Source organism: Delphinus delphis, chromosome X (assembly GCF_949987515.2).
Source record: "Delphinus delphis chromosome X, mDelDel1.2, whole genome shotgun sequence".
Lineage (NCBI taxonomy): Eukaryota > Metazoa > Chordata > Mammalia > Artiodactyla > Delphinidae > Delphinus > Delphinus delphis.
In genome coordinates, this window is record NC_082704.1 from 54276316 (window position 1) to 54304250 (window position 27935).

General features: G+C 35.4%; 1 protein-coding gene across 1 annotated transcript in view; it reads right to left on the reverse strand.

Annotated features, from left to right (window-relative positions):
• The window catches only part of DACH2 (dachshund family transcription factor 2), a 638130-nt gene that overhangs the window by 16497 nt on the left and 593698 nt on the right, over nucleotides 1-27935 (reverse strand). The window contains exons 9-11 of the mRNA XM_060002017.1: nucleotides 13118-13266; nucleotides 12845-12992; nucleotides 1491-1637 (exon numbers count right to left, since the gene is read on the reverse strand). Coding sequence (XP_059858000.1) covers nucleotides 1491-1637; nucleotides 12845-12992; nucleotides 13118-13266 — 444 coding nt within the window. The remainder of the gene's footprint in view (nucleotides 1-1490; nucleotides 1638-12844; nucleotides 12993-13117; nucleotides 13267-27935) is intronic.

Here is a 27935-nt window from a genome sequence, read left to right on the forward strand (position 1 = left end):
AATGTGATAGATGATGAGATTATCTCTATGGTAAATGCACATGAACACCAAAACACAGGCTATTATTTGTGGTCTTTATTTAGTACTGGTCCTAGGGGCCAAGAGATACATGAATTGTTTCAAAAAAAGTTGAGAAAAAGAAACAAAGAGTTGGGTTTTTTATTTTCAATTTTAAATATGAAATGTGTTATCTAAAAGTTATTCATATACATGAAGCATAGCTTAATATGGCCATTTCTATATATATACATTTGCTCAGACACCCTTGGGTAATGTGATAACAGACACCCATATATCATCCATCAAGGACTGATGTGAGAAAGAAATGATTTGACTACAAGTTACCCATCATACTGTAGAAACAGCTGCTTTTCCTTTATAACAGAGAACACTGGAGCTAGAGTGGAATTCACATATGGGTGGATTTCAAAAACGTAAAAAGAAAAATGACAAACCTCCTCAGAACTACATGTTCAGAGCCTCAAATAATTAGAGTGCATAGCATGTTGGCCCCATTGCTGGCTCCCACTGTCTAAGATGTTCCTCAGTATGAGATATTGATGTATTATTATTTATCTTCTCTCTTCTGTGTCTCAATGAGGCATGGCTGTCATGAGCTAACAATCTACCTCTTCATTTCTATCGATTGTGAGGACAATGATCCAAGACAGTCACAGTAAAAAGGGAACTGAACTTTTGGAAAGGTAAAAATACGATTGAACATTGTACAATATTCTCTATTCATTCTTAGTATGGGACACTTGAAGCAACCCCCTTTTAGTTCATGTGTGTGTCATATTAGCTATGGAGTATGTGTATTCACATGTATAATATTCTTAGGCTCATCCCTGTTATGTACACATATCAGTTAGATATACCAGCTGTGAACGTGCTCTGAAAGAAAAATTTGAATAGCCTATGAAATGAAATTACGTTGTGAGGTTTCATCATTTAAAATGGAATCAGAAAAGTTTGGAATTAAGAGATTTCATGACAGAAACACCTCTTCTCACAGGAGCTCCAGGAATTTACTTAGAACATTCATTTTCAACCAGGCACTCTTTAAGCCCTCATCACTGATGCAATCTGCATTAAAGGAACCAGCATTCTAAAGCTCATTAAAATAAAGTACACCAAACATCAGCATATTTTAACACGAATGGACCTAAAACACTTACATTTTAAGTGCAGGGAAGTTATCAATATTACTTCTTCTGCAAAAAGCAGCAGGATTTCCTGTTCCTAGACTATTTATATCTCCCAGAATAGGGCTTATTTTGACAGATTTAATTAATGAACTAAAGCACTTGGCCTCAAATCGATTTTTTAATTACTGTATTCCTGGACAAAGCTTCTCCCTCCCTCACTCCTTCCCTCCTTCCTTTCCCTCTCCCCCTCTCCCTCCTGGCTCTCTCCCCCTCTCCCTCCCTGGCTCTCTCCCTCTCTCTGTTTTGTGTACCTTGAGTGTGAAGGTGCAATACAGACATTACCTTTCAACATCCTCAATCCACTGTCACTAGTAGTAGCTTGCTTAAGTGCTTGCTCCACTTGCTCCCTTCTCTTTGATTCAAATTCTAAGGCTTCTTGTAGTTTCCTTTTTGCTTTTTTCTCCTTCTTCAGGCGCTTTTGCATGGTAGCTAAAATATGGAAAGGAAAATAGTTTGCAAAGGCTTAGTCATTGAAATCAGTTTGCCGGTTTTGATGAACTATAAACCATAGATACAGTTTCAGAGAGATATATAAATGTATGAGTCAACATAAGATTAGATTCTTTTGATTCCGATTAACATTAGACTCAACCAAAGAGTATTCAATCACGCAACCAACTTATTTTTGCTTTCACATCTCCAGTAAGTATGCTCTATAATACACATGTATTTTTATGGTGGTGGTAGTAGTGGTGGAAGATTGTTTTCTACTTTGACTACAGGAATTTAGTGATAGCATGAAATATTTTATAAATTGATTAAGAAAAATATTCTTATTATTCATCAGGTTATTCCTATACATATTTCAAAACACAGAATATCTAAAGATATTTATTGAGTTTCAAAATATGGTATGTCTTTAAACACTCCCGAACATTCTATGAGGTCACCATCACTCTGATACCAAAACAAGACAAAGATGTCACAAAAAAGAAACAGGCCAATATCACTGATGAACATAGATGTAAAAGTCCTCAACAAAATACTAGCAAACAGGATCCAACAGCACATTAAAAGGATCATACACCATGATCAAGGGGGGTTTATTCCAGGAATGCAAGGATTCTTCAATATATGGAAATCAATCAATGTGATACTAACAAATTGAAGAATAAAAACCATATGATAATCTCAATAGATGCAGAAAAATTTTTTGACAAAATTCAGCACCCATTTATGATAAAAACTCTCCAGAAAGTGGGCATAGAGGGAAGCTACCTCAACATAATAAAAGCAATATATGACAAACCCACAGCCAACTTCCTTCTCATTGGTGAAAAACTGAAAGCACTTCCTCTAAGATCAGGAACAACACAAGGGTGCTCACTCCACCACTATTATTCAACATAGTTTTCAAAGTTTTAGCCACCTCAATCAGAGAAGGAAAAGAAATAAAAGGAATCCAAACTTGGAAAGAAGAAGTAAAATTGTCACTACTTGCAGATGGCATGATACTATGCATAGAAAATCCTGAAGATGCTACCAGAAAACTACTAGAGCAAATCAATGAATTTAGTAAAGTAGCAGGATACAAAATTAATGCGCAGAAATCTCTTGCATTCCTATACACTAACAATGAAAAATCAGAAAAAGAAATTAAGGAAACATTCCCATTTACCATTGCAATACAAATAATAGAATACATAGGAATAAATCTACCTAAGGAGTCAAAAGACCTGTATGCAGAAAACTGTACAACACTGGTGAAAGAAATCAAAGACAATACAAAAAGATGAAGAGATAGACCATGCTCTTGGATTGGAAGAATCAACACTGTGAAAATGACTGTGGTACTGAAACCAATCTACAGATTCAATGCAATCCATATCAAATTACCAATGGCATTTTCACAGAACTAGAACAAAACAATCTCACAATTTGTATGGAAACACAAAAGACCCTGAAGAGCCAATGGAACTGGAGGAATCAGGCTCCCTGACTTCAGACTATATGACAAGGCTACAATAATCAAAACAGTATGGTACTGGCACAAAAACAGAAATATAGATCAATGGAAAAGGATAGAAAGCCCAGAGGTAAACCCACAGACATATGATCACCTTATCTTTGATAAAAGAGGCAAGAATATACAATGGAAGAATGACAGCCTCTTCAATAAGTGGTGCTGAGAAAACTGGACAGCTACATGTAAAAGAATGAAATTAAAACACTTCTTAACACCATACACAAAAATAAACTCAACATGGATTAAAGACCTAAATGTAAGGCCAAACACTATCAAACTCTTTGAGGAAAACGCAGGCAGAACACTCTATGACATAAATCACAGCAAGATCCTTTCTGACCCACCTCCTAGAGTAAGAGACAAAAATAAACAAATGGGACCTCATGAAACTTAAAAGCTTTTACACAGCAAAGGAAAACATAAATAAGATGAAAAGACAACTCAGAATGGGAGAAAATATTTGCAAATGAAGCAACTGACAATGGATTAATCTCCAAAATAAACAAGCAGCTCATGCAGCTCAATATTGAGAAAACAAACAACCCAATCAAAAATAGGTGGAAGACCTAAACAGACATTTCTCCAAAGAAGACATATAGATTGCCAACAAACACATGACAAGATGCTCAACATCACTAATCATTAGAGAAATACAAATCAAAACCACAATGAGTTATCCTCTCACATGAGTCAGAATGGCCATGATCAAAAAATCTACAAACAATAAATGCTGGAGAGGGTGTGGAGAAAAGGGAGCACTTCTGCAATGTTGGTGGGAATGTAAATTGATACAGTCACTATGGAGAACAGTATGGAGGTTTCTTAAAAAACTAAAAATAGAACTACCATGTGACCCAGCAATCCCACTCCTGGGCATATACCCTGAGAAAACCATAATTCAAAAGGACACATGTACCACAATGTTCATCGCAGCACTATTTACAATAGCCAGGAAATGGCAGCAACCTAAATGTCCAACAGATGAATGGATAAAGAAAATGTGACACATGTATACAGTGGAATATTACTCTGCCATAAAAAGGAACGAAATTGAGTTATTTGTAATGAGGTGGATTGATGTAGAGTTTGTCATACAGAGTGAGGTAAGTCAGAAAGAGAAAAACAAATACAGTATGCTAACACATATATATGGAATCTAAAAAAACAGTACTGATGAACCTAGTGGCAGGGCAGGAATAAGCCACAGATGTAGGCAACATACTTGAGGACACAGGGGGAGAAGTGGAAGCTGAGATGAAGTAAGAGAGTAGCACTGACATATATACACTACCAAATGTAAAATGGATGGGTAGTGGGAAGCTGCTACATGGAACAAGGAGATCAGCTCACTGGTTTGTGATGACTTATAGGGGTGGGGTAGGGAGGGTGGGAGGGAGTCTCAAGAGATAGGGGATATGGGGATATATGTATACATATAGCTGATTCACTTTGTTGTACAGCAGAAACTAACACAACATTGTAAAGCATTTATCCACCAATAAAGATGAAAATAAAAAAGATGTATGGAAGAAAAAGAAAAAACATGGTATGTCTTTTAAAACTTACAGTGTCAAGGGTCTCTTTATTTGAGATGTTACCAGTTTTTAGGGCAAATATCTATCTCTTTAAATATATGCACATATCATCAAACTCTGTCTCTCTCCATATATTTATATTTGAATCTATCTCTACATTTTAAAGAGAATAACTTTCAGCAATGATTATGTTAAGCAATCTGTAAAGGCACAACAACATTTCTTTCATAAACAGAAAAGGTAATGAAGAGGTAAAAACAATTATAACTCAACTCTCAAGGCCTTATGTCTTAACTAGAAACTTTAACTGCCCTAATGTATGATTGTTACTATTCTCTGAAACCTTGAAATCTGTGATAATTTCTCAAACAGAATTGCTGGGCTCCAGCAATATAGTGGTTCATTGCAGGGTTCTAAGCAGACCGACCTTCACATTCTTCCTAAATTAGTTGTAAAAATTTAAGATATTGATATTAGGACAATAGAAAAATATTCAAGGAACATTAAACAAAATTATAAATTATATGACATTTAAAAAATCTTAAAATTATTCAAATACAATTAAAATATTTTGATTGCACTAAAGTGAATATGATGCTAATTTGAGTTTCAGTTGTATTTATCTCACAGTTCAATGTCTTTTCATATAAATGACCTTCAGCAACTTGAAGAGAGTTATTTACTCATCTAAATTTATGTTCATTTACGACAAAAATTCAGAGGACTAAGGTAATCACAAGATGGAAATCTTGGAATAAAGACACCGAGAATATATGGTTTCTATTATTTTTGATAAAAGACTATTAAATAAGGTTAAGCATAAAAAACTTTTACTATAATAATTATACTTAATTATCATCATTCAAATAAAGCATTTAGTAAATTATTTAAATCAAAAACATAGATTTATTCAAATTAATGTATAGCAATGTCCTTGATAAGACAAAATTTTGCTTCTAGTAAAATTATTTATTCAAAAACATTACATATGTTGATTCCCTTGAAATTTATGATTCCATATATTATAAACAATGCCACAGAATATTACATTAAAATTATATAAAAATAAACTATAATTTATTTAGGACGTACCATGTACTGAACATTTTTTCTAGGACTATATCTCATTTAAAACTTACAACAACTCAGCAAGGAAGATATTGTTATCTCCAATTTATAGATGAGGGAATTGAGTCCTTGAGAGGTCAAGGAATTTTTTCAAGATCCCAGAACTAGTAGTTCTCATAGATTGAGGGCCAAAGATTTTATAGGTAGTTGTTTCAAAGCCTGGGGACCATATAGTTGGTCAAGAACCAAGACAGATGAGCTCCAAGCTCTCCTGTAGCTCTATCATTCTTTGTTTCTAAGTGTTTAAACTGCAAAGAATATTATAACATATGTTTAATTCAAGTAACACATTCTGGCTAGGAACAAAAAGGTAGTTAGAAGGAATATATAAGTGTGAAACAATGTTTTCGTTAAAAAAAGATACTCATAGGGATTCTTACTATATACATAGTTATATATATATATATATATATATATATATATATAGAGAGAGAGAGAGAGAGAGAGAGAGAGTTTATACATATATTTAGTTTTACATATGTTCTTTATATATGTATATATGTTGCTACTATTTTTTTCTATAAACCTGGGGAGACATTACTTTTCAACTACAATATCAATTTTCTCCATTTTTCTTTTCAATCATATGACTTTAGATAAAGAGTTCACCCTTTGTCCTAAAAAGTAGGTTTACTGGGTATGAGATATTTAGGCAACTAGAAAGGAATTTAAGTGATCATGCAGTCAACTATTGTAATAGATGATGATGCTGAGATTCATAGAGATGAAGCAGATAGTTTCTCTAAATCAATGAGGATAACAGAGTAGTTTCTTTTCATTATGCTAGTCATAAGATGTAAAATGTCAAAAACAGTTCTTAGCACATGGCAGACAATTGATAAGCATTAGCTAGTGATGGTAATAGTAGTAGTAGTAGTAGTAGTAGTGATGGTAGTAGTAGTAGTGACAGTAATGACAGTAGTAGTAATGATGATAGAATATTACTAGTGGTATTATTATTATATCATAATAATTGCTAAATTTATTAAATATAAATGCTTCATAGTAAATCTGATAATAGATACAGTATTACATCTACAATGTCTAAGACTTCTTAAAAGACAATAGTTATGATATCAATTATAAATACAGACCTGAAGACTCTATAAGAAGTTAGTAAATAGAAATCGGTATGAGTAGATCCCTAAAAGTTAGAAGCCAATTTTACTATATGTAGTAGATTTTCCTAAGTCAATTTGTGAATGTTATTATATTTAACATATTTGGTACTTTCGTATAAATAATTTCCCTACTAAAGAAATGTGCTTTTATGATTCCTAATCATAATAATATATATTGCATCCCAAATATCAGAAATAAACTAATTTCTCAAAACTTTAAAAAGACAATTTAGCTTCTGTTTAGTAGTATTTAATGACTTTGGCAAGATAAGAAGAGGTTTAATTCTTTTTAAATGTAATGACTGAATTTCCATTTTGAACTGAACTAGTAATTCTTAGGTCTTAAGGAAAATATACAGTAAAATTTCAATTTCTTGATGCAAATTTCAGAATATAATATGCTATATTAGAATAGTATATAGTTAGTGGATTTCACTCGACTAGAGTAATTCTTCCTAGTTTAGGGAGGCATTATCTGGGTTGTGAATTTTCTCTCCCTTTTTGTCTCTCATTCCCACTCTTTAACTCTTTTAATTGACTTTTGCTTTGTGACTATTCTACAGAAGAATAAGCGAAGAAGAGAAAGAAGCTGAAAAGCACAATAGTCACTTTTGCTGCTGTTTTGTATTTTATGGTAAGTATAAGGAAGAGGTGAAAATTATTGGTTAAAGTTTTGAATTTTCTCTGGTTTTGATACAAGCTAGTCTCATTATCCACATCTATAGATTATCAAATGCCTACCCATTGTTAGAAAGTTATTTCTATTTCTGAACAATATTTTCCATTCTCTCACTTTTGTCTCCATCCATACTTATGCTACCCTATTCAGCCCTCATCACCACAGCCTAGATGAGGGCAATCCACTTTTACAGAGTTTCCTTGTTTGTAGTCTTACTCCAAGTCCCATCTAATCTATTCCCAACACCGGAGTGGTCTATCTGATTGAAAGCAGACCAGATCACTCCACTGCTTATCTTTTAATAATTCCCATAACCTACAGGACAAAGTCTAAGCTAATCTTTTACATGATTAAAAATGGCCTTTATGGGTGGACCTTCAAGATGGCGGAAGAGTAAGATGTGGAGATCACCTTTCTCCCAAAAAATACATAAGAAATACATGTACATGTGGAACAACTCCTACAGAACACCTACTGAATGCTAGCAGAAGACCTCAGACTTCCCAAAAGGCAAGAAACACCCCACGTACCTGGGTAGGGCAAAAGAAAAAAGAAAAAACAGAGGCAAAAGAATAAAGATGGGACCTGCACCACTGGGAGGGACCTGTGAAGGAGGAAAAGGTTCCACACACTAGGAAGCCCCTTCACTGGCGGAGAATAAGGGTGGCGGGGGGGGGAGCTTCGGAGCCACAGAGGAGAGCGCAGCAACAGGGGTGTGGGGGGCAAAGCAGAGAGATTCCTGCACAGAGGATTGGTGCTGACTGGCACTCACCAGCCCGAGAGGTTTGTCTGCTTACACGCCAGGGCGGGCGGGGGCTGGGAGCTGAGGCTCGGGCTTCTGTCGGAGCACAGGGAGATGACTGGGGTTGGTGGCGTGAACACAGCCTGGAGGGGTTTAGTGCACCACAGCTAGCCGGGAGGGAGTCTAGGGAAAAGTCTGGAACTGCCTAAGAGGGAAGAGACCTTTGTTTCTGGGTGGGTGAGGAGAGGGGATTCAGAGCACTGCCTAAACAAGCTCCAGAGATGGGCCCGAGTCGCAGCTATCAGCATGGACAACAGAGATGGGCATGAAACACTAAGGCTGCTGCTGCAGCCACCAAGAAACCTGTGTGCAAGCACAGGTCACCCTCCATACCACACCTCCCGGGAGCCTGTGCATCCTGCCACTGCCAGGGTCCTGTGATCCAGGGACAACTTCCCCAGGAGAACACATGGTGTGCCTCAGGCTGTTGCAATATCACACTGGTCTCTGCCACTGTAGGCTCGCCCCACATTCCGTACCCCTCCCTCGCCCTGGCCTGAGTGAACCAGAGCTCCCTAATCAGCTGCTCCTTTAAAATCATCCTTATAGAGCAAAAAGCAGATGCCCTCAAGTGACTGACACACAGAGGCGGGGCCAAATCCAAACCTGAACCCTAGGAGATGTGTGAACAAAGAAGAAAAGGGAAATCTCTCCCAGCAGCCTCAGGAGAACCGGATTAAATCTCCACAATCAACTTGATGTACCCTGCATCAGTGGAATACCTGAATAGAGAATAAATCATCCCAAAATTTATGCAGTGGACTTTGGGAGCAATGATATATATATTGTTTTCCTTTTTCACTTTTTGTGAGTGTGTATGTGCATGCTTCTTTGTGTGATTTTGTCTGTATAACTTTGCTTTTACCATTTGTCCTAGAGATCTGTATGTCCCTTTTTTTGTTTTTCTTTTGTTTATAGTATAGTTTTTAGTGCTTTTTATCATTGGTGGATTTGCTTTTTGGTTTGGCTGCTACTTTCTTTCTTATTTTTTTCTCTTTTTTTTACTTTTTATTTTTTTAATTTTTTTATGTTACTTCTTTCTTTCTTTCTTTTTTCTTAACTTTTCTTCTGAGCCATGTGGCTGACAGGGTCTTGGTGCACTGGGCACAAAGGGACAGCCAAGATCAGGACATTGGTCCACCAGAGACCTCCTACCTCCACATAATATCAAATGGCAAAAGCGCTCCCAGAGATCTACATCTCAATGCTAAGACCCAGATCCACTCAATGACCAGCAAGCTACAGTGCTGGACACCCTATGCCAAACAACTAGCAAGACAGGAACACAACCACAAATCCACAGCCAACATCGTTCTAAATGGTGAAAAACTGAAACCATTCCCACTAAGATCAGGAACAAGAAAAGGTTGCCCACTCTCACCACTCTTATTCAACATACTTTTTGAAGTTTTAGCTACAGCAATCATAGAAGAAACAGAGATAAAAGGAATCCAAATTGGAAAATAAGTAAAACTGTCACTGTTTGCAGATGATATGATATTATACATAAAGAATCCTAAAGACGCTACCTGAAATCTACTAGAGGTAATCAGTGAATTTAGTAAAGTAGCAGGATACAAAATTAATGCACATATATCTCTTGCATTCCTATACACTAATGATGAAAAATCTGAAAGAGAAATTAAGGAAACACTCCCATTTAATACTGCAACAAAAAGAATAAAATAACTAGGAATAAAGCTACCTAAGGAGACAAAAACCTGTATGCAGAAAACTATAAGAGACTGACGCAAGAAATTAAAGATGATACAAACTGATGGAGAGATATACCATTTTCTTGTATTGGAAGAATCAACATTGTGAAAATGACTCTACTACGCAAAGCAATCTACAGATTCAATGCAATCCCTGTCAAGCTACTAATGGCATTTTTAAGAAACTAGAACAAAAAATTTCACAATTTGTATGGAAACACAAGAGACACTGAATAGCGAAAGCAATCTTGAGAAAGAAAATGGCGCTTGAGTAATCAGACTCCTTGACTTCAGACTATACTACAAAGCTACAGTAATCAAGACATTATGGTACTGGCTCAAAAACAGAAATGTAGACAAATGGAACGGGATAGAAAGCCCAGGCATAAATCCACGCACATATGGTCACCTTATTTTTGATAAAGGAGGCAGAATATACAATGCAGAAAAGAGAGCCTCTTAAATAAGTTGTCCTGGGAAAACTGGACAGCTATATGTAAAAGAATGAAATTAGAACACTCCCTAACACCGTACACAAAAAGAAACTCAAAATGATTAAAGACCTAAATGTAAGGCCAGACACTAAAACTCTTAGGGGAAAACATAGGCAGAACACTCTATGACATAAATCACAGAAAGATCCTTTTTAACCCACCCCCTAGAGAAACGGAAATAAAAACAAAAATAAACAAATGAGACCTAACAAAACTTCCAAGCTTTTTCACAGCAAAGGAAACCATAAACAAGATGAAAAGACAATGCTCAGAATGGAGAAAATTTTTGAAAAAGATGCAACTGACAAAGGATTAATCTCCAAAATTTACAAGCAGTTCATGCAGCTCAATATCAGAAAAACAAACAACCCAATCCAAAAATGGGCAGAAGACCTAAATAGACATTTCTCCAAAGATATACAGATTTCCAACAAACACATGAAAGGATGTTCAGCATCACTAATCATTAGAGAAATGCAACTCAAAACTACAATGAGGTATCACCTCACACCAATAAGAATGGCCATCATCAAAATATCTACAAAAAATAAATTCTGGAGAGGGTGTGAAGAAAAGGGAACCCTCTTGCACTGTTGGTGGGAATGTAAATTGATACAGCCACTATGGAGAACAGTATGGAAGTTTCTTAAAATACTAAAAATAGAACTACCATACCACCCAGCAATCCCAGTCCTGGGCATATACCCTGAGAAAACCATAATTTAAAAAGAATCATGTACCACTATGTTCATTGCAGCTCTATTTACAATAGCCAAGACATGGAAGCAACTTAAGTGTCCATTGACAGATGAGTGGATAAAGAAGATGTGGCATATATATACAATGGAATATTACTCTGCCATAAAAAGAAACAAAATTGAGTTATTTGTAGTGAGGCGGATGGACCTAGAGTCTGTCATACAGAGTGAAGTAAGTCAGAAAGAGAAAAACAAATACCATATGCTAACACATATATATGGAGTCTGAAAAAAAAAAAGGTTCTGAAGAACCTAGGTGCAGGACTGGAATACAGATGCAGACGTAGAGAATGGACTTGAGGACACGTAGAGGAGAGGGGGAAGGGTAATTGGGACAAAGTGAGAGAGTGGCACTGACATATATACTACCAAAAGTAAAATAGGTAGCTAGTGGGAAGCAGCTGCATAGCACAAGGAAATCAGCTTGATGTTTTGTGACCACCTAGAGGGGTGGGATAAGGAGGGTGGGAGGAAGATGCAAGAGGGAGGAGATATGGGGATATATGCATATGTATAGCTTATTCACTTTGTTATAAACATACACTAAACACCATTGTTAAGCAATTATTCTCCAATAAAGATGTTAAAAAAAGAAAATGGCCTTTATAATTTACCCTCTACTTTTGTTATGCATTATTCCCCAACATTCACTTCATAAAATTCAAAGTCATGGTATTAATACACTGTATATATTTGACCATGTTTGAGGCTTCTTGCCTCCATGCCTATGTTCATTGTTCTAGAATGATCAGATCACTCATTTACTCTCATGCTTTTCTTGCCTTACTGATTCTTCAAGACTCAGGTTCAAGTGTCAGCATCAGAAAACCTTCTTTGACCATCAATTCCCCACCAGGCTGAGCTAACTACCCCCCTCTCTATATAAACATATATGATGTACATCATTGTTCTTTCCACTTTGTCTTATAATTAGCTGGTTGGTTGTGCTAGTCCTCTGAAATGTAAATCTTTCAAGGACAGGGACTGAGTTTTATCTTCTAACACCAGAATCTAATATTGTTCTTGAAAAAGAGTAAGCATTTAATACATAAGGAATTGTTTGAATCTATCTATGTATGTATGTATGTATGTATGTATGTATGTATGTATGTATGTGTATATATATATATATATATATATATATATATATATATATATATATATATATATATATCTCCAGGAGTATTTTGTGAAATTTTGAGATAACTAAGAATATTCATGTTTCCAAAAATGAAGTGTAGATCTTGCTCATTATGTTTAATTACAAAGAGAAATAGTGTAAACATCTTACCTTGTGGATTGCACACAGTATTTGATTCTTAGCTTGTCATTTGTTTTCAGCAGTTCCTGGCTATCCCTGAGAATATTTCTATTACTACTGAAAATATCTCCAACACAGTCTTACCTTATTCACTTATATTGAACTTGTTAAACTTACTTCTGCTTTGAAGCTCAACTGCGAGTTGTCTTTCAAGGTTTTCTCTAATTTCTCTCTCTCTATAGAGCTCCATTCGCAGTTCCTTTTTCTCTTGTTGAGTCTGCTTCTCTTGGATGTGAGCATTATCCAAAGCCACTTTCAGTAGACCCTGTCAAAATACAGCAAATGACATGCAGTTCATCTTATCTGTTTTAATTTCTCAAATATGAAATAATTTATATAGGTGCTAATGTCTTGTATTACATTTATTTTGTTTATAGAAATATTGTTGACCTGAATGTTGGTCAACAGAGTCTCCACAGAGGACAGACTATCAGCAAAAATGAATGGTCCGGGGAATCCAGGAGGCAATGCCTGCCCAGGAGTCAATTGGATCTTGTCCAGGGGTGACTTCATCATTGGAATTTGAACGGGTACCTCTTCTGCAAGAAACAAAATTAATATCAGAAGGTTCATAAACTAACAGCTCAAAATTTTCACTATGTTTCCTTTATCTCTATAAAGATTTTGTTGCTAAAGCTAAATGATGGAAAACTCATAACTGGAATTCATACCTATTTCCCAGCTGCCTCTCATTTCTCAAAATAAATGTTTCAGTAAAGAATCAGTGAAAAATGAACCAACATTTACTGCTAATTGGCATAAAATTTGGAGAAACAAATTTGACATGCTTATTAATATCTATAAATTAAATAATCAGATAACTTCCTGGTAAAACACTAATTGCTTTTTATTTTTTCCTCTTTAAATCTATCTATATCTATCATCTCCATATTTTAACACCTTTATTGAAGTATAATTTACATATAATAAAATTCATCTATTTTAATTGTATGCATCGATGAGTTTTAGTAAATTTACAGAATCGTACAACCATTACCAAAAATCTATTTTAGAACACCTCAATCACCCCCAAAATACCCCTCATGCCCATTTACAATTAATCTCCTTTCCCATTCCCAGCTCCTGGCAACCACTAATCTACTTTTTGTCTCTATGGGATTGCCTTTTCTGGATATTTACATAAATAGATTCATATCGTAAGTGATCTTTTGTGTTTGTCTTCTTTCACTTAGCATAATGTTTTTGAGGTTCATCCATGTTGTGGCATGTATCAGTGTTTTTTTCCTTTTTATTGCTGATAAGTTTTCTATTACATGGATACATGACTGTCTGTCTAATCATTCACTAGTTTGGCATCTGGGTTGTTTCCAGTGTTACCTTTTATTTTGAAGAATATTTCTTATGAAAAAAAATAACCATCTATGTGTGAAACCACAAAGTGTATATTATCTCCCCTTATATTTTTATATTAACTTCTCCCACACACTAATTACTTTCATGAGATTCCCTCTTAGCTTCATATGAAGAGACACCAATAGAATTTTTGTCTAATAAGATATTTCAGATTTGTTTTGCACAGATACATCTAATTACAAAAGGAATCTCCTCTTATTTTGAGAAACTAACTACTTGGCTATATAATTGAATTCTGGTTGAAAATCTTTGTGAGGTGTATGAACCAGATAGCAAAGTTTCCTCTGTAATTAGGAATTGGGGCCTTTTTGATATATGTAAAGATAAACTGCTACAGAGGTAATCTTGGAATGTAGCCAAACAAACCCTGGCATTCTTAAATGGCTTCAATAGCAGTGCACAATGAGTTGATCACAGCACCTCAAACAAAATTACTCTACTCACCAGTAACTGAGCACAAGCAATGTTTGAAAATATGTATCTCTCTGGTCATAAAAATTTTCAGTGACCCCGTATATTTTGAGACTCATTCAGGAAAAAATTAGGCTTGAATCTAGACCTAACCAATTTTCACATGGTTTGAAAACAAAAATCTAGCTATTGGTCTAGTCTTTGTAGGGATAGGAATATGGATTTGTCATACAGTTAGAACTCATTTTTCAATTGCAAGCAGCCTATATATTTAGTGAGCAGAGTCTTGAGCCCTATTGATTTCACAGTCATCATGGTTTGCTGTGGGATTTCTTTTGTGGGAAGCTGTGGCATACAATTGCTGGAACTTCTGTGAGATTACTTAATGGGATAGCATTATCTCTGAATAAAATACTCTTGATAGAGATCACCTTTACAATTTCTAATTTTCTAAAACCTATAGGGATAAAAATGCTAATGATTATTTTAGAGAATCAACAGTTTCACCTTATTTGAATACAAAATGTATTTGTTTATCTGTTTTAAAGAATTCAATAGTATGCAAAAAATAGCCTGCTAATTTTCTTTTAGCACAGGAAACTATAATGAACATATTCCCAGGAATTGTTTTGTAGTAAAACTTACAAATAATATTTTGATCATAAATGCAACTTGCTTGTAAAATTAACCCTAACCTCTTATAGAACATGTCTTCCTTCCTTCCTTCCTTCCTTCCTTCCTTCCTTCCTTCCTTCCTTCCTTCCTCCCTCCCTCCCTCCTTCCTTCCCTTCCTTCTTTGTCAGTAGTATTTTTGGAAGAGGCAAAGTATTCCAGAGGGAGTGAGCACATGTTCTGTGATCTATTTCAAGTACAAGGTTTGAACATTGGAAATATCTCATTAAAAATATAAGTTCTAAAATATGTCTTAGGCAGCAGCTCTAATGTCTCTAAGGGATATTTCTCAACAGCTAACGAAGCAATATTTTGCTTTATTTGTGATACTTGAAGTCTGTATTTAGCTAGTATTTTGTCTTCTGCACATGAGTGCATTAAGTGAATAGGTAGAATGACTTCATTATGATCTATCAATATTAATAATAATTGAGGAGGTTCAACATCTTTATATTTATGTTTATAAATCTTAAAGATGAATTTATGTAGCCTGGAAGATCTATTTTTACAAAATAAACCACCACAAAGTGAGAACATTGACTTCTTGCTGATTCTGAGATAATATAATGATTCTCTTGAATAAATATTTTGCATCATGGGAGACTTCTTAAAATTATGGATTCTTTGTCATGTATTACTCTACACACACATGTAACCTCAGTGATCAGGGTATTCTACAAACAAAATACCTAAAAACGAAAGCAATATGTTAGGTATGCATAAAACAAAATTGGAACTACATTAAAATCATCCGAAGTCTTGTATTTGGAGATGAATGAAATGTCATTAAATTGGCTGAAAGTAAGATTACTATTGACTATGAAGACAGGTTGTATGGTCTATGGTTTGTAATGTCGCTATATAGAAGACTGAAGTTTCAAAATAGTATCACTCTTCTTTAAAGAGATAGACACAGCTGAATTAGGTGCTGCTTGCTGCAGTGAGGATCAAATGCAAGAAGAATCATATTTCATCAGACCTAGTCAACACCAGGAAAATAAATAGAAATATAAGAGGTATGCAGGCAATGATTCATTTTGATAATCTGGCCCAAGAGAGACACATAGAGACAGCACACAGATCTAAGCTTCTACCAAAAGACAAATAGGACACAGAGGGTGGGAATTGGGATGACAGTGTAGCAGAGGTCACATCGATTTTCAGCAGCAGTTTTCACACGGATGAGATAACCCTGGACTCTGTTTGGCCCATTGTTCATATCTTACCTGTCCCACAAACAGTAAATTTCCTAGTCCTAGAAAAGGGCAATAAAGAAGAAGAATTCTACTTATGACTTCTTACGATTAAGCTTCTGTGCAAACCAAACATGCTTTTCCAGACCAAGGTCACATTGCATGTTAAGGTCCATAATAGCCGAAAACTAGTCGAAGTGTATTATGTTTGGTGTATATGAGTGGAAACTGTCAAACCATTCATCATTTTTTTTCTGATTTAAATCACATGCTACAAAAATGAATGATAAATGCATTAGAAATCTATTTCAATCTTGTAATAAGTTTTCACATCTGAATGACATCTACATTTTCCTCAGAGTTCGAATAGATGCACCGTTATGTAGGGATTTATTAGGTAGGATTGAGAAATCCTAATTGACAATGAAATAAAATATAAGCAAGTACTAGAAATATAGATTGTCAGTGAAATAAGAGCATCTCTTTGTAATCCAGGGAGAAAGGGTTTTGACGGAGCATTTTGATTTAAAAGGCTAGTGTTCAAAATGTATATATTAAAATCTTTATCAACACATATGAAGCAATGTCATAACCTAAAAGATAAAGATAGGACAACTGCTATCTAGCTGAGGGTATAAGCAACCTCTTAATTTATTGAAGCAAATTTGAGACTGCTTTTATTGAACTTGTTTGTTAAACCTGCCATACTTTGTAATAGCACTTGGAAATCCATTTAGAGAACAAGCTTTTAATTTTAAGTTCTTACCTAGGGCCCAGATGAATAGATACAAAAGTTGACAAGTGTATTTGTAGAAAAAAAAAGATAAACCATATGGTAAATGCTCAGGATGGAAAAGTCCCCCTAAAAATTAAAGTCAAGGATGCTGGAACTTTTCTGTATGACTCTAGGGCTTGTTTTCCCACCTTTACATTGGGTTAAGTCTTTCCTCTTTCCCATGGGCTTTGAGGATTTTGATACAGGAATGGAAACTGAACACAGCAGACTCACTCAGCAGTGGAAAGATACAGCCACCTACCAGGTCATCAATTTTCATTCTTTAACAAATAAATTATATTTCATTATTTGATTTAAGAGCTTTCCCCTAAATAAATCTGGCCCAGGGGACTCTCCTTTGTTGGTGTCATTAGTATTACATTCAGCACAAGCAAGACACCTGCTTCCCTCTTCCAAAATGAGGAACAATAACAACAACAAAATGACCAACTGCTGTGAAATTATGTGACCTGCATGAATATGAGGAAGTGTTCATGGTCTGAGTTGAACAATGATTCAAGTGTTGCCATCATCAAATTTGGAAAAGAAAAACTAGATCCCCAAATTGGCTAAATGCATTAAATCAGAATATCTCAGAGACTTTAAAATGCTAATTCTAAATATTAACATATGTCACATGTTAAATTAGATAGCTGAGAGCATAGTGACAAAGAATATAAGATGTTGGAGCCTGATTGCCTATGTTTGCAACCCTGCTCTATGATTTGCTAGCCCCTGGAAAAATTCCTTAATCTTTCTGTGCCTCAAGTTACTCATCTGTAAAGTTAGGATAATAATAATACCGCTCTTATAGGGTTGTTATAAAGATTAATAAGCTAAAATTTGTAAAGTTACTCAAAGTAAATGCAATATAAATGTTTGTCAAATAAATTGTTAATTGAAAATTCCCAGGAGTGGAAGAGAACATAGTAACATATTTGACCACCTAAGCATCCACTAACACCTCATGAAAGACATGTTGGAAAGATCCTCTTCTAGGTAATAACTAGATGAGCCTGGCTTCACCCTAAGTTAAGCTAATGTTACTTTCTCAGTTATAAAAGGCCTGAGGAGTCTTCCTAAGTCAAGGTCAGTAGTTCTCAACTGGGGGCAATTTTGCTGCCCAGAGGACATCTGGCAGCGGCTGGAGACATTTTTGACTGTCAAAACTAAGGAGGTAGGGGTGTGTGCTACTGGCATCTAATGGTAGAGGCCAGGGATGCCCTGCCCTCTGTCTCCATCCCCACCAAAGAATTATCTGGCCCAAACGTCAATACTGGTTGAGAACTGCTGTTTCAAAATTACATAGGAAAATCTCAATGAATGAACAGTTCACTAGATCTCCCTTTCTGTACTAAACTTCTAGAGAGTTAATATGCTTAATAAGACAATAAGATCAAATCAGTGATGTAGAACTAACACAGTACTTTACAAGGTATGTTTTAGAGTTCTTGTGCATTTAATTTCAGGTTCCTGGCTTCAGTTCTTTGCTCAAATATCACCTTATTAGTGAAACTTACACCAAACATTATTTAACACTGCAGCCTGCACCCTTATTTCCATCCCCTTAACATGAATTTTTCTATAAAATTTATCACCACTTAATATACAATATAACTTATTTATTCACTATTTTTGTTACATTTAATTTTACTACAATATACTCTCCATGAAAGTGGGGACTTTTCCTGTTTTTTATTTCCCATTGCTATCTTCTTGGCATTTAGAATAGTAACTGTCTAGGGTCTTCAACAATTGTAATGATTTTAGATATGTACCAATAATCTTAAAGCGTGAGGTAAGATTCCTGATTATCAGACTGATTCCATTTTTTTCTTTTTATTCCAAAAAGGTAAAATTATATAAATACATGAATATGTAATTTTAAGTTTTTTACAAGTATGTGGTGAAAGCAAGGAAGAAAGAGGGGATCAAGGTAAAGAGTTTCTTATCAACTCTTAGCCTTTCCAATAAAATAAATGATTACTATAGTTTACAGATATTGTGATAAACTGAAATATTACAATTTTGAAAAATAGTTGATATAGTTATTAAAGGATGACTACTGTATATTTATTTAACCTGTCTGCATATCATAGTCCTTTGAGGACTAAAGATAGTAAAAGTATAAATCTTTCTGGCCCATACACATACTTTCTTATCATCTTTGAAATGATGTATTATTGTGTCAAAGATAAAGCAAACTTGACTGATTTTTTTGAAGTACATCTGTATTTTCTAGAGCTTAGAAATAGAAAACGGCTGGGGACTTGGAATAGAAAGAAGTTTCATACAGAGACTAGAATTTCATCTAAAAACTGCAAGACAGACAAGAATTTCTAATATAAACAACCAAACAGCACCAGAGGCATGTACAAGTCCCTTCTCCAGAAAACAAGCCTGGCTACCTCTGTGAAAAAGGCTGCAGAGAGAAGAACATTAAATGAGTGAAAAGTTAGTATGTAAGAGTTTACATTAGAAATTGGCAAACAGGAGGCAGGAGTGGGCATAGAGGTAAAGTGGGAAGGAAGTTGATGTTTTAAAGAGATGTGTTTAGTAAAAATGGGGGAGAGTGCACATATTTCCATCAATCAGCTTACCCTTCCAGGGGACAATGTTTCATTGCCCTGGTTTATCTGTAAAATGGTCTCATGGTTCTAATATAACCCCACTTTTACCCTTACTAGGGGTTCAGTTATCTAGCTAACTGCAGAGGCTGTAAAGCAGATTTTTCATTTTGTTTCCCTGCTGGGAAATGTGCAATCCTTTCCATCAACCAGGGAAGAAAGCTCTCTCCTTAATCTGGCACAAATCAGGAAGAGAAATTTACTGCTTTGACCTGGCAGTTCAGTTGCTAACTTTAAAATCACTAAGTTTTTTTTTGACTTAGTTAACATATCTGAGTAGAGTGGATCAGTAGAAGGTACAAGGGAACAAGTTATTTATCAAGTACCTTAACATCAGTGGTTCTTAAACTTTATCATACATCAGAGTGTCCTGAAGGTCTTTAAAAAATCATTCCCAACTTCCAAAGTTTCTGATTCAGTAGGTCTAGGATAGGGCCTAGCAACTGGAATTCCTAAGTGCCCAGTTGATGTTTCATGTTCCTGGTGTGGGGACCACAGTTTGAGAAACCACTGAGCTATATAAAAGCAAATTTTGCTGCATTTAAAGATGATTAATATTGCTTCCTATTATAGTACCTTTTTAAAATAGTTGTCTTTGCCATTTTAAGAAATTTCAAAATGTTACCTAATTTTAAGTACGTATTTTCACAGCTTCAAAAAATTGCATAAAATTAGAGATACATCAACTAGCCTGTTCTACAGACCTAGAGATTCTGAAAACCAATTTACATTGCACTGAAAAAAAAATGTATAATGGAACCTATTTGCAACATAGAATCAGGAAACAAAACAGTAAAAAAAAAAATTAGTGAGTCTATACAGGTAAAAGCAAAATACTTTTCCAAGAATGAATTTAACATAAACAACTTGAGTACTATTTCCTTGTATCCATGAAAGATGGAAAGTGGGTATTTTGGTAGGGTTAAGATTAAAAATTAAAGATGATTTAAAATCAGAATGATACTGTCATGGAGAACTTGGCAAGAACAGTCTATATAACAGTTTATAATTTGTCACCTCCTATAAACTCTGTAATGAGGAATATGTAGATAATTATACAGGTTTGACATTTATATTTATATGCTCACTAATAACTCTGTAATTATACCTGCTTATAGTCTGTGAATATTTATATTTTTGATGTTTCCACAGTACCAATGATATAAAATTGAGAACATTCTTTTATTCATTAATTATCTCTCCTCTTCTCTTCTGTCTCTGTCTCTGTCTCTGTCAGACACACAAACATGCATGCACACACATTGGTGAGAATATATACTGATTTTTCTGTTTCAGCTAGGAAATAAAAAATTGAGGCACTGAGGCACCATATTTTTATAATAGAAAAAAATTAAGAGTTTTTCTAATAGTCGAGTTTTGGAATCGTAATGACTACACTATTGTAAACCTAGCCAGTTCAAAATGACACTGATCATTTAATTTAATTATTTTACAAAACTGAATTTTCTTTAAAATAAATGTTAATTATTAGAGCAAAGCATTGCAATTTTCAGTTTTCATTTTCTGTGTAATGTTGGCATTAAGACCATCAAAACTGTTGCTTCTCCTTTGGAAACCTCTGAAGTTTTATCAAAGAAGCAGGTATCTATTAATAATGCTCAATTCAACAACCTTCACCAAATGCGCAATGCTATTTTTAGATATTGTCTATTGCTATGAGCGCCTATACCATCTGGTGAACAAGATTTTTGGTAAAATGATAATAATAATAAAATAATTCATAAGGTATAACCAAGGGAACAGGGAGGGGTAAACTTCATCACTAGAACAAATTAGTGTGCCATTTTTTTTTTTTTTACGGTACGCAGGCCTCTCACTGCTGTGGCCTCTCCCATTGTGGAGCACAGGCTCTGGATGCGCAGGCTCAGTGGCCATGGCTCACGGGCCCAGCCGCTCCGCGGCGTGTGGGATCTTCGCGGACCGGGGAACGAACCCCTGTCCCCTGCATCGGCAGACGGACTCAACCACTGCGCCATCAGGGAAGCACTTCTTTTGTGTTTTAACATTGCCTCTTCCTCATCTACATTTCTAGTTAGGCTGTGGAACTTGTTTCAATTTTACTCTCTTCTATTTCAATATTCACATCTAACTTAGTGACTTTTATCAGAAACACTTACTTGAGTAAGTTGTGCCTGGTATTGTGGTGTAAATTATGAGTTCACAGATTTGTAAATTGAAGAGTGTTGTAGTGATTTCCTCTAATAATTGTATTAGAAATCTCAATCAATTGGAAAGTTTTCACAAATGTATCATTCACAGTAACTTCAATAGTTACTGAAAGGTTAATCACCAGATACACCCAGTTTCTTATTTTAACTTTTTTTTTGACTAAAATGTATGATTCTGTTGTTCTACTTAAAACACAATGAACATGACTGAATCTCTCTGTGTCTTCGAATGTTACACCTCTAAACTTCAGTGTCCCTATTTGTAGAATAGGAAGAACTACTTCAGAGTGTTTGTGGGAGTTTTAAATGAGAAAACGAACGTGGAAGCACCTAACACTGTACTTAGCATATAGTAGGCCCTTAGTAAAAATTGGCTAAATCTGAAACTATGCTAGCCTTCTAAATATGGAATGCTTAAGAAAAATGATTGAACTAAATGTACACTGACTCGCCCATGAAATTTCTTTTTCTTTAAATTTCTTATGGTAAATTGATTGAAAGATTTAGTTAATGTAGCTACCATTAATTAAGATTTTGTAGCATTGTATTTTGTTTTCCTAATAACCAGACAAAAACAAACTTGCAGTTTTGTAACTAAAATCTCTCAGATTAGTTCCAAGGTAGTTGGAAGACTTTAGATTCACATAATTTGAGTCATATTTTTTTCTCTTAAGTTTAATTGAGGCTACATTTATATTCCCGTGGAGAATTGCAAGTTTAAAATAAGTGTGCTTTCTACTAAAAAAAAAAAAAAAAAAAAAACAGGAAAAATCTATCTTAAATATTCCTGCCAAATTCAGCCTTATTTTATTAACATTGAAATTCCTTCACCTACTATCTGTTACAAATATTTATGGATCCATATGGAATGGCAGATGTTGAAGCCGAAACACTGCAGGTATTTTTCACTTTCACTAATAACCCTGGTACTTGAGGATTTTTTTCACCTTCTATCATAAGAGCTCTAGTCTGAATAAAAAATCTAAAAAGTTCACTGAATATAATATTTAGAATTATAAGACTATGTCTATGCTGAAACTGGGCCTATGCAGACAAAATAGAGTTTGATGTTTTTAATAGCCTGCAAATATATATATATATATATATATATATGTATATTTACTATATATATTCAAAGCGTGAAACAAAGCGAATAATTGTTTGGGTGATCAAGATTACTATAATACTGCACAAACTGATCAGAACTTTTCAGGTAATTTCTCAGATCTCAACTTCCAGTGACAGTTTAGGTCCCTCTGATTTTCTCCTTTTTCTTTCCTTATCTGATCCCAACCTAATACATACTCATAACACTCATAATCAATGATATATCAATGATATTTCTTTTGAGGAAAAATTATATTTTTAAGATTCACTTTGCACAAAGCCCAACAAAAACAAACAGTTAATATTAAATGCAGTTCTCTAACATTTTCTATTTCTATGAATGTTTAAAATATTATGAACTCAGACAGAGGAATCATGTAGTGAGAATAAACAGGAAAAAAAAGAAATGAAGAAATAATACCTAATATCTTGCATTATGAATGTGTTGTAATCAGACTTGAATATATTGTCCAAACTTTCTGTTCTAGATTCCAATTCTATGAAATTGTTTTCTTTTATGATTCACTTATTTGGATAAAGTGCTTTAAGGAGCAACATTATAACATTCGATTCCAATGAAATTATATTCATTTTAGTACCATATATTAGCCATTTCTGCATTTGACCTGCACATGTCTTCACATTTGCTTTGGATGGCTTTAAGGAACATGGCTCCATCCCCTGAGCAGCTGTATTCATCCAGTTCCTTCAGAGATTGTCATTTTCCTAATCTGAATTGATCACTAGGGAAAATCATTTTGCTCACTGCCTCTGGGTCCATTGTCACCTCCCAGCCATTATTCAGTTCCCACTTGGCAATTTTCCAGTATGAAAATACCATATTTTTATACAATATTGAAATCACTTCCTACTTTTGGTTACTGACAATGGATTCCATCCTACCTTCAGTTAAAACACCTGTATTAACAGATAGTGAAATGTGCTATAGTTAGCCTGTGATTGTCAAGAAAAATCTGTATTACAGCTTCTTGGGAGAATGTACTAATAACCCAAGTAACCATCGAATCTAATTTAACACTGTCTGTGAGAATATCTGATGCTTTAAGAAAAACTTTCAGAGGGTAAAGGCAACACAATATGCTATTCAAGTTTAGACATTAATGTATATTTATTGCTTACAACATCCCATGAGATACTTTCTTATCTGGATACTTATAATATGTGTTACCTTTCCCATTTGCCTAGAAAGTGGGCTCTACGGTTAGCAAAATTCTATTAACAACACCTCATAGCTTTTTAAACTTTGTAAGCCCTTCCAAACATTTAAAGTATATAGAGGCTGAATTTTCAGGTCCCAGATAATATTTATTATTTACTTTTCAATGAAATAAAACATTTTATAAAGGATAATTCTGCTATTATGTCTTTCCCTGCTTAGACTTCTTAAATAGCATATCCTATGCCATCCTCTGAAGCCAAGAAGTAAAGACACACAGTAGTAGTGTTTCCACAGATGTAAAATACCTCTAATAAAATAGAAATATAAGACAGGAACAAATTACTCAGGTCCACTATAATAAAAGACATGTCTTAAAACTGTATTACACTAATGATACTGGCATTCCCATTAGTATGTTGCATATACCCTTTCAAAGCTGTATACCCTTTTCAAATGACATGGCCTTTTTGTAATACTGTTTGTGTCCAAGCAGGTACAACGCTTGTAGGGAATGTATCTAGGGAGCCATAAAACTGTTAGAAAATATATTTCTCCATGATATCTTAGTACTTTGAAAAATTCTATCACAGGGAAAAATGTTTTGCTGTAAATATCTTAAAAACCTTATAAAGGCAATGGCTTCCCAAAGCACTTGTTTAAATAATTTTAAGAGTTAGAATAGAATAGTCTTCTTATACACTATAGCTCAAACTCTTTATAATTTCCTTGATTTTTCACAAGCCTTGTTTTTTAATTTTAAAAGATTTTAAGTGCATTGCAATATGTATGCTAATATGATAATGAATAATCTGGCTGCCAATTTGCAATATTACAATACATTTACCAAAACGAAGGCAAAAAATGCATTTTCCTTCAGCATAGCTTTTACTATTTCTGCATGAGGTATTGTTTGATGACTATAATTTAGCAAAGAAAAATGACATTTTACATACTCAATGTGCTGTGTATTTCTGTAAAGTTGAAATGAGTCAAAGTAGGGAAAAATGACCTATGCACTCTTCATGATAGTTTACTTAGAGTTTAACTTAGAAGCAAAGACAGTAAAGTCCTAAATTCTGGATTTGGGGAATTGAATTTTGGAATATATGTTTTTGTTTTTATGCTTTTTCATTTTTTTAAGAAAATCTTATGAATTATTTAAAAATTAAGTTCTTCACTGTTACATGTTGCCTCTGTTCAGGCCTCATAGATTTCATTTCCATATTTGTGAACAGGAAATGTTAAGTGTATGTGTGTATGCATATGTGTGTGTGTATTCTTCCCTAACATTCAAGACACGTAAAAGGAGGGGAAGGAGATCAAAATGGTTCAGTAACAGTATGTGGAACTCACTTTCCTCCACAAACACATCACACATATATCTACAAGTGGAACACTTCTCAATGAAAACTAACTGGAAACTGGGAGAAGGACTCCTGTACAAGCAAGGCTGAAAGAAAGATACACACATGATAAGGTAGGAAGCGAAGAGAAGTGATCAGGTTGGAACCTGTGTCCTAGGGAGGGGATTCAGAGGGAAAGGGAGATTATGCAAGTGGATATCCTCCCTGGGGAGTGAGCAGTTCAAGTCACATACTGGGCACCCCAGTCCTGGGGTCGACACAGAAAAGATGGCTCCCTTGGCTGGTCAGAGGAAGAGTCCTGGTGAGAGCAACAGGAGGGCTGTGGGAAGCTTAAACTCTGCTTGTGAGGAGCACACACACATATGCTTGCTCACGAAACAGGGCAGAGAGGGCAGACTAAAACTACACAGGAGGCTGACTGGTTTCCTGTGACCATAGCAGCATACACCCTAGCCTGAGCCATGAGAGAGCTCTAGCCATGCTTACTTCACATTGTAGCTCCACACTGGAACAAGGGCTGCCTGACCAAGGAAAGAGTTCAGCTGTGAAACAGAGCCACACTGGAGCAAGGGATGCCTGACCAAGGAAAGAGCTCAGCTGTGAAACAGAACTGGCTAAGATCCAAAGTTGTGTCTGAGCAGGGTGAGAGCAGCCATTATTGGTACTTATATAGGGAGTACATTGGTAGCAGCCCTGACATCTGTTTGTGGCTGAACTTCCACAGCCTGAGACCTGACACATGCTGAGAGCCCACACAGACCCTGCCTACCCTGCAGTGCAGTTCCACACCAGAGCAGAGGCAGCAGAGGCCAACGGGAGAGACTTGCTGTGAGGGACAAAGGGGGCTCAGACCCAAAAAGGCATCTAGTGTGGCAGGGCAGCCATTGCTGGTGCTTACACAGGCAGTGCGTCAGAAATAGCCCTGACCTCTATCTGTGGCTTGACTGCCATAGGCCATGCACAATGAGATGCCCAGAACACACATGAACATCTCTTGCTCTTGCACTGCTCCTCTCAGGGGCAAGGGTGCCAGGGCTGGGAAGGGAGAGGGAACACACTTGAGTGCAAAAGAGTCAGCTCAGACCCGAATCTCAGGGCTTCAGATCCAGCAACTTGAGACCTGACCCTGCACCTGATAGGGCAGTGAAGCCACTTAGTAGAGGGGCAGCCCCAGCTCATGCCTTGCTCTGGCCCTAGTCCCTCCATCTCCAGCTTCACCTCTTACCAAGGTAATAGCTTCCAGGACATCCTGGGGGAAAGACATGACTGAAGTTCATGTCTAAAGCTACTGGGCACAAGCAGACAGTATAAGGACACCCCTTCAAGACCTCATCCAGGTATCTGTTTTACTTAATTTCATAAAGACAGAGAAAGTTAAGCAAAATAAGATAATAGAGGAATTGGTTTCAACTGAAAGAGCAAGAAAACAACCCTGAAAAAACAAATAATGAAACAGAAATAAACAATTTACCAGGTAAATAATCCAAGGCACTAGTAATAAGAATGCTAACTGAATTAGAGAAAAGAATAGATAAACACAGTAGGAATTTAAATAAGGAACTAGAAAATACAAAAAATAACCAGTCAGAGCTGAAAAATGCAATAACTAAAATGGAAAACACACTAGAAGGAATTAATAGCAGACTAGGTGATACACAAGAACATATAAGTGATCTGGAAGATATAATAATGGAAATCATCCAAAGGGAACAGCAAAAAGGAAAAAAAGTTAAGGTGAGAACAGTAAAAGAAATCTTGGAATAACACCAAGCATACTAACATTCTGTTTCCCCAGAAGGAGAAGAGAGAAAGAAGGGCATTGAAAATATATTTGATAAAATTATGGCTGAAAATTTCCCATACCCAAAGAAGGAAAGAGATATCCAGCTACAGGAAGCATAGGAATTTCCAAACAAGATAAATCCAAAGAGACCCATGTCACAATTAAAATGGCAAATGTGACAGAGAGAATTCTAAAGGCAGCAAAAGAAAGGCAAAGAGTCATACACAAAGGAATTCCCATAAGGCTATCAGCTGATTTTCTGCAGAAACTTTGCAAGCCAGTAGGAAGTGGCATGATATATTTAAAGTGCTGAAAGGGAAAACCCTGCAAGCTAGAATATTTTACCCAGAAAGATGTTCATTTAGGATAGGAGAGACAAGGAACTTCTTAGACAAACAAAAACTAAAAGAGCTCATCAATGTTAAACCTACCATAAAAGAAATGTTAAAAATGTTCCCTAAAGAAAAAAAAAAAAAAAGAAAGAAAGAAAAGGCTATAACAAAAAGTAAAAATACATAGGAAAGTAAAAACCC